At 46.5% G+C, this 11,951-nt stretch overlaps 1 protein-coding gene across 3 annotated transcripts in view; it reads left to right on the forward strand.

Moving 5' to 3' along the window:
* The window catches only part of LOC146788772 (uncharacterized), a 136,559-nt gene extending 124,830 nt beyond the window's left edge, over positions 1–11,729 (forward strand). For all 3 annotated transcript variants that reach the window (XM_085630327.1, XM_085630329.1, XM_085630330.1), the window contains one exon: positions 9,935–11,729. In XM_085630327.1, the coding sequence (XP_085486453.1) occupies positions 9,935–11,649 (1,715 nt within the window). In that variant the 3' untranslated portion in view covers positions 11,650–11,729. The remainder of the gene's footprint in view (positions 1–9,934) is intronic.
* The last annotated feature ends 222 nt before the right edge of the window (positions 11,730–11,951 follow it).

Genomic DNA, 11,951 nt, shown 5'->3' on the forward strand with positions numbered 1-11,951 from the left:
TTACACTGGTGAGGGCTATTTCCCTTCCAGTGGGGTTTTATCAGTTATTATAGGTTTAAACCTAAAACTGGACAGCCTATATATATATATATATCTATATATATATATATATATATATATATATATATATATATATATATATATATATATATATATATATATATAAAATATATGTATTTATTTCTAAACACTCTCTACTAACCCCTTTATGAAGTTAGAGAGCAAGGCACACAATAATACAGTTCTAAAACAACAGTAAATAGCACAATATACAATGGGCCGTAGAGGCGGACCAGACCACATATTAAGAAAGTCGTATAAGAACCACGACTTGACTAGACACAGTGCCTAGAGCACGTAGAATTGCTGGCACCCCAAGGAACCACCCAAGGTAGTTACACAGGAGACCCACGGAGGATGCGTACAGTGTGAGAACACAGGCGCGAGCCCCGTACTATTCTATGGGAAAGTCATGGTTGGAATTTTAGAAGTTAAGGACACTTAGGAGAGGACTTTGAGCGAACCCCCTTAGACTTAGGGGGTTCTAGGGCCAACACCCACGGGAGCACAGGAGTACTTGAGTTACCTCACCCAGGGAAGCCTGATGCATAGGTGTCAAATGTTGTCAGGTCGCTTTGCGTTTTCAATGGCGACCTGCAGCAAAGTGCTGCTGTCGGGAAGGAGAAGAGTGTCCGGTGTGATCCAAGCCTGGATCGAAGGTCAGAAGAATCTGAAAGCAGAGGGGACAGAGTCTGGGTCACTTGCCAATGACCAGGGGCATGATAGACGAATGCCCACCGATGTTGGGTGTTTCAAGTGCGAAGAGGTGAAGCTTGACTCTGCAGTCACGAGGACCAGGAGGTGTCAAGGATGACCAGGAGCTGGATTCGAGCTGTCCCACGAAGGATGTCGAATGCTGCGGTGTCGGTGCCTGGATTGGACCCAACAAGCCTTGGCAACAGCAACCCACACAGGAAGAGAAAAGATGCTTTGGTGTGGCCCAGCAAGGTCCTTGGGACTCCCCAAGCGATGGAGAGTCAGGGCACGTCTGGATCAACCTGGTAAGCCCAATCAGAAGTAAAGTTGCCTTCACAGAGACCCACCAGTCGACGGACTAGGGATTGCAAAGGGACCTCGAGAGAGAACGCAAAGGGCCAGCTCACGGAACACTCATGGAGTGTAAGCAGGCAGTCTTCAGTGCAAATGCTGCTCGGGGTCAGGGCTACAAGTAACCCAAAGCTCAGCTTCAGGAGTCGCTGAAAAGCTGATGCTTCTGCAAATGGTCGCGGTGTTCGGGTTGCACGGTCTTCCACGAGGGATACAGGCCTCAGAATTGCTGAGAGCACAGATCGACCTCAGAGACCACAGAAACCCACCTCCTGTGTTGCAAAATTCTTCGAAGTCCGGCGGGAGCTTCGGAGATGCAAACCGGACAGATGCGTCTTTGGTGCCTGCCAAGCAGGGGAGTAACTCCTTTACTCCAAGGGAGATTCTTTAGTCATCTAGTTCAGTGTAGCTCGTCGAAGTTCCAGGATTCAGTATCAGAGTTTCGTCCAGGTGTAATCTAAAGTCCTGTAGCCAGGGGTTCCTTCCTTATATCCAAGGAAGGGGTTGGAAATACTCTGGGGACCCATCTATGGGAGGGTCAGAAAAGAGGGGTGGCTACACCCATTTCCGTTTCGTGCCAGAGCAGGGACTGGTAACCCCTGAAACCGATTTGAACTGGACTATGCACAGGGACACCAAATGTGCCCCCAGTGCTGAACTTCAAAGCACTCTTGAAGTGCACCCACCCAGTCCCAATACACTAAAGCCTGTCGCACACTCGACCCTTGGCCACTATATACAGGGTCGTTTCTGATAATAGTATCATGTATTGATAAACTCGTGAGTCTTGTAATTCCCTTTCTTTTCTGCACGTGATAGTTATGAATTTTTAATATAGACCTTTCAGATACTTTGAAACTCATTGTCGAATTACTTTTAGGCATTGTAATACACGCGCTCGGCAATTCTCTGACCAATCCAATATGGATTTTGCCGTTTATGAACAATACACGTGATCGCGCATCGTCGTAGCGATCACGTGATCCCTCAGGACTAGAAAGTCGCTCATGTGGTGATATGCTGGCACTCGCATTTGGAGTCCGGCGTGAGGACGATGCTACATTTTTCGGCAGCGCATTTTTACAGTCCACAGGTAAGGAGACATAGCGCATGCTTGACATGTACACGTTAGTACGTGAAATATAGGATTTTTAGATAACAAGTTGGAAATTCACTCAACTACAGTGCCACACCTTACTAAAGCGAAGCCATTCTGTATTTGTCTTTCTCTGAATTAGATTGGAGACTAAGATTGCTAAATTTGAAGTTTTCGTGATATCGACTTTACAGCCTTTACTAGGAATTCCCCTCACGCCACAGGATTAGTATGGCTTGGAATTACCGCCGCGCTATAAGTATGTATATATTCATGGGATTTCAGTAGGGTGCTTTCACTCGACAGCCTTTATTTTGAACTCAAAATCACAGAGATTAGCACAGAGTGTAATTGACACTTTTTGTATTTTTCTCTCTTTTATCCTTTGTATGCTAATTTTACAGACCTTAATACAGCGAAAGTGTTCAGGTCAGTGGGCCTTGGTCTTATAAGTTTGGTAGGGTTAAGAATAACATTGATTTCCCTAACTTTTGAACTATAATGTTGCGTTCAAGGTTGTGTCACTGTGTGACTCTTTTTAGGACTTGAATTAGAGAGATACCTACGAAACAATCCATATAGAAATTAATTCTTATCACATAATCAACCATTATCACGCGCACTTCTCACGTTTTAGCACAAATGAATACTTCTGTATAACTGTTCTCTCAAGGTGTGACTCAACACTTGTTTACGTGTCACAGATGGCACTATATGCATGAACAAACACCGGACTATGAGGTGTTAACACATCAACTAGCACAATGTCATTGTAATTACCCTGAGAGCACATTTGTTTTTAACCCCTTGTGTCCGCACGACGGCTCCCGGCCGTCGTGCATTACGGTGGGCGTGTGCGCACGACGGCCGGGAGCCGTCTTAATCCCGCCCACCATTTATTTCACCCGCACAGTGCGGGAAATAAACTCGCACACTAGGGGTTAATAATAACAAATGTTTGCAATAAATTATAAAAACTACAAAATAATGGCAAATATCACTCTCTACCTAGCCGTGAAAAAGTCGCATGTACAATCATACTGAGGTGATGAAACACGTGTTGGCTTGGGAACTGCTTTCTAAACGGAAAACTTGGAGATCAATTAAAAAGAAGAAACAAGAAAGAAACTAAAGATTGATTTATTGTGTTTCATGTGTGATCAAATTCGCAAACCTTAAACTGAAATTTTACGTGTGCTTGGGTACATACTTGATAATTAGCAGAGCTAACGATAACTTGCACACCCACCATGCAGTGCTAAGAGCCTCACATATTATATCATTCATAACATGTTCTATGACATCATTGATGACATCACTGATGACATCTCAAAATACACCATGGATGGCATCACGGATAACATCAGCCAGGCTTCATTTGCATGTCTGTGTGCATGGTCTCGCATGGGAAACTCAATACTTAAGTCACATGTACAAAGCAACTCAGGCCACTATTCTTGGCCCTGCGGTGCTTGGCAAATCTGGAGAAACACAAGGCAGTACAAATCGCTGTCTTGGGTTACTCTTCACACCATATTGTACATTCCTGCCAAAATTCATGTACATGTATGCCACTTAACTGTACACCACTCTACTCTAAGCCACTCCTGTCTATGCCACTCGACTCTACGCCACTACATCTGCTACTCCACTCTAAGCTATTCCATTCTACTATACTCCACTCTGCCACTCCACCCTACGCTAATCCACTGTGTCACTACACTCTACCACTCCACTGTAAGCTTTTACATTAAAAGCCACTCTACTCTACTGTACACCAGTCCGTTCTATGCCACTCCACTCTATGCCACTCCACTCTACGCCAGTCGACTCTATGCCACTCCCCTCTACGCCAGTCCACTTTATGCAATTTCACTCTATGCCACTCCGCCCTATGCTATTCCACTCTATGACGCTCCACTCTATGCCACTCCACTCTACGCCAGTCCACTTTATGCCATTTCATTGTAGGCCACTCAGCTATCCGCCACTTCACTCCAAGCTATTCCACTGTATGCTACTCCACTGTACGCTACTCCACTGTACGCTACTACACTGTACGCTACTCCACTTTATGCCACTCCACTCTACATTACTCCACTCTACGCCAACCCACCCACTGCATTTCCACTGTGTGCAACTTCACCCTATGCCACTCCAGCCTACGCAATTCCACTGTATGTCACTTCACTCTACACCACTCCGCTGTATGCTATTCCACTGTGCATCACTCCAATGTATGCCATAACACTCTAAGCCACCTCACTGTACACTACTCCACTCTAAGGCAATCAATCAATCAGAGTACTTGTAAAGCGCGCTACTTACATGTGAGGGTCTCAAGGCGCTGAGGGGAGGGGGTGGGGTGCCGCTACTGCTCGAAGAGCCAGGTCTTGAGGAGTCTTCTGAAGGCGAGTAGGTCTTGGGTCTGCCGTAGGTGAGTAGGGAGGGTGTTCCAGGTCTTGGTGGCGAGGTAGGAGAAGGATCTGCCGCCGGAGGTCGTTCGTTGGATGCGGGGGACAGCGGCGAGGGCGAGGGCGAGGCTGGCAGAGCAGAGCTGGCGGGTGGGGGTGTAGAAGCTGAGTCTGCTCTTCAGGTAGGCTGGTCCGGCATTGTGGAGTGCTTTGTGTGCGTGGGTGAGGAGCTTGAAGGTGATCCTCTTGTCGACGGGGAGCCAATGTAGGTCTCTCAGGTGGGGGGTGATGTGGCTGCGGCGGGGGACATTGACGATCAGTCGGGCGGAGGCGTTTTGGATGCGTTGTAGTCGTCGTAGGTGGTTGGCTGGGATTGCTGCGTAGAGTGTGTTGCCGTAGTCCAGTCTGCTGCTGACGAGGGCCTGTGTCACCGTTCTTCTTGTTTCGGTCGGGATCCACTTGTAGATCCTGCGGAGCATGCGGAGGGTGTTGTAGCAGGAGGAGGAGACGGCGTTTACCTGTTTAGACATGGAGAGGGAGGATTCGAGGATGAATCCTAGGTTGCGTGCATGGTCGGTGGGTGTCGGTGCTGTTCCCAGTGTGGTCGGCCACCAGGAGTCGTCCCAGGCTGAGGGGGTGGGTCCGAGGATGACGACCTCCGTCTTGTCCGAGTTTAGCTTCAGACGGCTGCTCCTCAGCCAGTCGGCGACAGCCTTCATTCCCTCGTGGAGGTTGGTTTTGGCAGTGTGTGGGTCCTCAGTGAGGGAGAGGATGAGCTGGGTGTCGTCGGCATAGGAGATGATGTTGAGGTTGTGGTGGCGGGCCACTTGTGCGAGGGTGGCCATGTAGACGTTGAACAGCGTTGGGCTGAGGGATGAGCCCTGGGGGACGCCGCAGATGATGTCGGTGGCTTCGGATCGGAAGGGTGGGAGGCGGACACTCTGGGTTCTGCCAGAGAGGAAGGACGTGGTCCAGTCAAGGGCCTTCTCTTGGATTCCGGCTTCTTGGAGGCGTGTCTTTAGAGTGCGATGGCAGACCGTGTTGAAGGCGGCTGACAGGTCCAGGAGGATGAGGGCTGATGTTTCACCGTTGTCTAGTTGGCGCCTGATGTCGTCTGTGGCGGCGATGAGGGCTGTCTCGGTGCTGTGGTTTCGTCTGAATCCGGACTGGGACGGGTCCAAGATGTTGTTGTCTTCGAGGTGGCAGGCCAGTTGCATGTTGACAATTTTCTCGATGACCTTCGCTGGTAATGGGAGCAGGCAGATGGGCCGGAAGTTCTTGAGGTCCTTGGGGTCCGCCTTGGGCTTCTTGAGGAGGGCGTTGATTTCGGCGTGCTTCCAGTCTTCCGGGAATGTCGCTGTATCGAAGGAGATGTTGATGACCTTCCGTAGTTGGGGTGCAATGGCTGCGTTTGCTTTGTTGAATACTTGGTGTGGGCACGGGTCTGACGGAGATCCTGAGTGGATGGAGTTCAGGACCTTGCATGTCTCGTCGTCGTTGACGTTGGACCAGGAGGTCAGGTGGTTGGTGCTCCATGCTATTACATTCTACCCCCTCCAATGCACACCACTCCAGTGTACGCCACTCGTCTTTACATCACTCCACTGTATGCTCCTCCTCCCTGCGCTCTTCCACTCTATGCCACTCCACTTCACACCACTCTACTCTATGCTATTCCACTGTATGCCTCTCCTCTATATGCCACTCCACTCTATGCTATGCCACTCCACACCCTTCCACTCTATGCCACTTCACTGCATGCCACTTTATTCTACGCTATTCAACTCAGTGCCCATCCAGTCTTCGCCACTCTATTGTATGCCACTCCACTCTACATTATTCCACTCTATGCCACTTCACCCTGCACCACTCACCTCCACACCGCTCCATTGTATGCTATTCTCCTTTACACCACTTCACGCCACTGTACTGTACGCCACTCCACTCTACACCACTCCACGTTATTCCCCAATAAGCCACTCAACTGTACGCCACTGCACTCTATGCAATTCCACTCAACGCCACTCCACTCTATTTCATTTTACTGCACATCACTGCACTCTACACCACTCAACTTCATGCTATTCCACTCTAATACACTCCACTCTATGCTAATCCACTCTACGCCATTTGACTCTACACCACTCTGCGCACCTCCACTCAATGCCATTCCACTGTACACCACTCCACTCTACAGTATTCCACTCTACACCACTCAAATCTATGCCTCTCTAGGCCACTCCTCTCTGTGCTATTCAACTTCACGCCACTCCACTTTGCGCCACTCCACTCTACACCACTTGTATCTACGTCATTCCACTCCACTTTGAGCCACTCCACTCTACGCCATTTGAATCTACGTTATTACACTCTACACAACTACACTCTATGCTATTCTACTTTATGCCACTCCACTTTACCCCACTCTACTGTACATCACTCCACTCTGTCACTCCATTTCACTCTACACCGTTTCACTCTACACCACTCCACTCTATGCCACTCCACTCTATGCCATTCCACTCTACACCACTGCACTCTACTCTATTCCACTGTATGCCATTCGACTGTACACCACTCCACTCTATGCCATTCAACGCTGCGCTACTCCACTCTTAACTGTTCCACTTCTCTCTACGCAACTCCACTCTACACTATTCCACTCTATGCCACTCCGCTCTCCACCACCCCACTGTACGCCACTCCACTGCATGCCACTCCCTCCTATGCTCTTCCACTGTACACCACTTGACTGTTCGCTACCGTACACCACACCAATCTATACTATTCCACACTACGCCACTCCACTCTACTCCACTCTCTAACACTGCAATGTACGATACTACACTGTACGGCACTGTCCTCCACTGAACTCTATAACACTCCACTTAACAACTCTGCACTCAATGACACTCCACTCTATGAAACGAAACACTTTTTTTATTAAAAAATAAAAACAATTGGAATTCCATTTTTTTAAAAACGAAGGATACAGCTTAGTTATATTTCAGAAAACTTTATTTGTTCTTACAATACAAACCAACTTTAATTTACACAAACAGTGGAAATTCTAAAGTTGCGTGGAAAAGTGATCGCATTGTAAAAACGTCACTCTAAAGGCTGTCTCCCATGTTTTAACTTTGGTACTGTTTTGGTACTGCATAATGCTTTGTGCATGGCCCTAGGTTAAGCTTCTCTGCTCTGTGCCGTAGCTAGCAGGGGGTTATGGTGAGGTTAATGTAGTGACTTTGAGATTTCACCTGGGCAAGGTTGGTGATTATTACCTGAGGGGGGTAGTCACCCCCCTTAATTAATAACCCAATTTCTTACACACTCCAATAACATCTCTTTGAACTGCTGGGTATGGACGACTTCAATATTTTGGCCATGTAGGTGGCCTTTTTAGAGGCAGTCATTTCAACCCGGAGAGCAGCAGAATTGGGCGCTCTACTGCTCTTCATTTCTTACTGTCAGAGAAGAGGCGGTTCTTGGTACAGGTCCTGCTTTGAAATGAAAAGGCACTTATAGAGCGCTTGCATACTCCAAAGAGCGTCCTGGCGCTTGCACGCCAAAAGAGGCATTGGTGTCGAAAGCATCGCAGGAGATTTGCTTCCCTGTCTTCTTTCTTGCCCCATCACCTGCAGAAACAGAGATGTGACATTTGCTTGATGTCAAGAGAGCCTTTATAGCCTATCTTAGGAGGCGAGAGTATATTAGGAAGCCAGCTTTTATTTGTAAGTTTGGCTCAGCAAATTAAGGGCATAAAGTAGATGGATAACATTTACTGTAGAATTAGCGTACTGTTCAGCTGTTACGCATTTAGCAGAAGGAATTCAGTGGAGATCTGTTTGAGGCGTTGCGGCTTCCTGGATGGAGGTTAGGCTGTTCCAGTAGAAGAAATATGCAGAACTGTTACAGACTGCAAGGTTGGGCTGTTGAGCAGTAAGAAGTTTGGGGGCACATTTATGAAGGTTTTGAGTCGTCTTTGCACTGCACAAGGGGGCGCAAGGACAACGCAAAGCCTAAGTTGAACTTATCAGGCCACGCAAGGCCACCTTGGGCTTGATGAATCCAGAGTAACTTGCTGCCTTGTGTTACTCTGCCCCTGGGGGGTCTTCCATTTATTTTATTTATTGATGTGAAAAGTTTTTATGTAGCGCGAACATGACCTGTGAGGGTATCAGAGATCTATTCAAAGGAGCAGTAGCAATAAGGAGGTAAAGGCATAAATACAACAAGATAAAGGAAGTCAACAAGCACAAATACTAAAGAAGAGCAACCAAGCAAAGGAACAAGAGAGCCGCCAATCGTAAGGTGCGCGTAGAGTGACAAACATTGCAATGCTGAGTGAGAGATCAAAGGTGTCAACAAGAAATAACCGTTAGTTATGGTGGCTTCAGGACTATTGCTGAAGGTGGTTATTCAGGAGTAACCATCTGACTTGTTTTTAGAGTGAGGAGGTTGAGGGGTTAGTTCTGATCTTGAGACGAAGAGCGTTCCTTATTCTTGGTGCAAGACCACAGAAGGCATGATTGTAGGTTCTTTTTAAATTTTAATTTGGGAGGTTCCCCTGGAGCGTGTTAGAGCTTCTTAGGGACCGATTCAAACCAGATAGTTTGAGTTTTTTAGCCAGGTACACTGGGGTATTATAGTGAATAGCTTTGTGCGTCAGGCAGGCTATCTTGAACCGAATCCTTGCTTCAATAGACAGTAAGTTGAGTTGAATTATGTCTGGTGTGATGTAGTTATGTTTTCTGGAACCAGTGATGAGTCTGGCCGCATAGTTCAGAGTGGAATAACAACGAAGCAACCAACAGCTGACCTTGGTCAAGCACTTAAATTCCATTAATCATATATATCAACGAGCGAGTGCAACATCTTCCAGTATCCGCTGTTGAAAGATGCTAGTTTTCCATAAAAGTCCACAAAAGAAAGGAAGGTGCACTCTATCAGAAGTCATACAAGACCAACACTTGTAGTTGAAATAGTTTTCTTCTTTTTATTTGAAGTTGCTTGATAAAAAACAGGCACACAGCCACAACGTTTCGTTCTCTAGTGCCTTGGGAACTTCGTCAGGGCTGTAATAATTATAAAAATCTCACATAAATACACATGTATAATACATATATGTGACGTTGTGGTGGCGATAGGGGCTTGTGAATATGCCCCTAAATCTCCCCGACAGCCCCCAGTGCCTTGAGACCCTTTCGGGTGATTAGTGTGCGCTTTACAAATACCCGGTAATGAGTTGTACAATGGATAGAGAGGGCAGTAAGATGTTCATATTAACATTGTTATGCCTATCTCTCTTTTTCAGGTTATTTTCATAAACAAGAACCAAAAGCAAAGATGTTAGTACGCAAGCTCAAGGAGAACAACCCTCTAGAGCAAACAGAAAATCCTGCAGTCTACAACGTCCCAATTACAGAGAAATGTTCTAACCTTGGAAAAGGGTTCCGAAAGTACACGTTTGGGGAAGAACGTGTGAAAGTAAACGAAAAGATTATACTGATGGTTGGAGAAACAGGCTCAGGAAAGAGCACCCTTATCAATGCAATGATGAACTATGTTCTCGGAGTAGAGTTTGGGGACGAATTCCGATTCAAATTAATAGCTGAAGGTGTGACTAAAACCCAGGCGCACAGTCAGACGTCCGCAGTGACGGCATATGAGATACAGAGTGAGCCGGGACTAAGGCTGTCCTACCCCATCACTCTGGTAGACACCCCAGGGTTTGGTGACACGAGAGGCGTAAACAGAGACAAGCAGACAGGGGAGCAGCTGAAAGAGTGTTTCTCTTCTCCTCACTTTATTGCTCATTTGAATGTAGTTTGTTTTGTAATTGCAGCCTCATCGTCACGACTGACCCCAACCCAGAGGTACATTTTCAACTCAGTTCTCTCCATTTTTGGGAAGGATATAGCAGAGAATGTCGTTTTCATGTTCACTTTTGCAGACTCCAGCAAACCACAAGCCTTATCCGCTATCGAGGCGGCTCAGCTCCCCGGTATTAAAGACAAAGATGGCGCAGTCCTGCATTACTCGTTCAGTAATGGTGCCCTTTTTGACAAAACAGACGACTTTAGTGAACCATATTGGAAAAAGTCAATGCGCAGCATGAAGTCATTCTTTGATCAGGTGGAATACTTGGGTCCTAACAGTTTATCTTTAACCAAAGAAGTGTTGACAGAACGAGCCGTGTTAGATGCTACTTTGCAAGTTCTTGTCCCTGAAATAAAAGCTGGTTTGGCAACATTGGAGAAAATCAAAAAGAGAGAGAAAGCCTTGAAAGAGAATTTAGATAAAATGGAAGAAAATAAACATTTCTCACTTGAGCTGGACGTTATCGTTAGCGCCCAAGAGCCGATTGACAAGGAATCCGCTCTGAATTGTGAGGTCTGTGACGTGACCTGCCACTATCCGTGTCAAGTTGTGGCAAGCCCTTTTAATTATTTTTGTGAGGTGATAGACAAGAGCGGTAATTGCAAAGTCTGCCCCGGGGAGTGCAAGACAAGAAAGCACAAACTGGAAAAACACAAGTGGGTCACTCGTGTCATGGTTCAGAAAGAGGAGCTGAAAGACGTGAGAGAACAGTATGAATCGGCTTATGAAGGAGTCAAGACAGAAGAGCAGATTCTCGAAAAGATGGAGGAGGAGTGCGCAGCAGTGAAGAGAAGGGTTGGGCAACATATAGAGAAAGCCACAAAGCGCGTTGCACGCCTTAAAGAGATCGCTTTGATGCCTGAGCAAATAGACTGCTCCGACTTTATCGAAGTAATGATAGCAAGTGAAGAGAGGGCCAAAGAGCCAGGGTTCCAAGACCGAATAAGTCATTTAATGGAGCTTAAAGAATTTACCGAGATCCTGAAGAAGGTAGAAAGAAACGAGCACCTGCTGCCTGAAGAAACAAAAACCCACCAATCGTATAAAGAAATGATGAAAAAAATACCTGCAGGAGGGAAACAAATGCTCGTATGTGTGCGCCAAAAAGCCGGTGACATTGCTGGTGTGATATTACGCAATTTTCAGTGAAAGAGGCATTTTTCTTTCTTCACTTTTGAAGTCTTGTTTTCTTCATTATCTTCAGCACAGAAATAAAACTTGCTCACATATTTTTTTTAACAGGGTAGTAAATTATTTAGGTATGTGATGCAGCATGTTCCATTAAAGTCTCAAACACTAGTGACGTTTTGCATCCTCAGACTGGTTACTAGGCGCTGCGTGAACCATCACCAGCATCGGGCATTTCTACAACTCCTCACTCCATTAAAATATCACAGTAAAAGAGCTGCTTTTATTCAGGAAACGTGTAACATAGAACAACGTCTCTAAGG

The sequence above is a fragment of the Triturus cristatus genome, chromosome 10, assembly GCF_964204655.1.
Source record: "Triturus cristatus chromosome 10, aTriCri1.1, whole genome shotgun sequence".
In the NCBI taxonomy this organism is placed as follows: domain Eukaryota; kingdom Metazoa; phylum Chordata; class Amphibia; order Caudata; family Salamandridae; genus Triturus; species Triturus cristatus.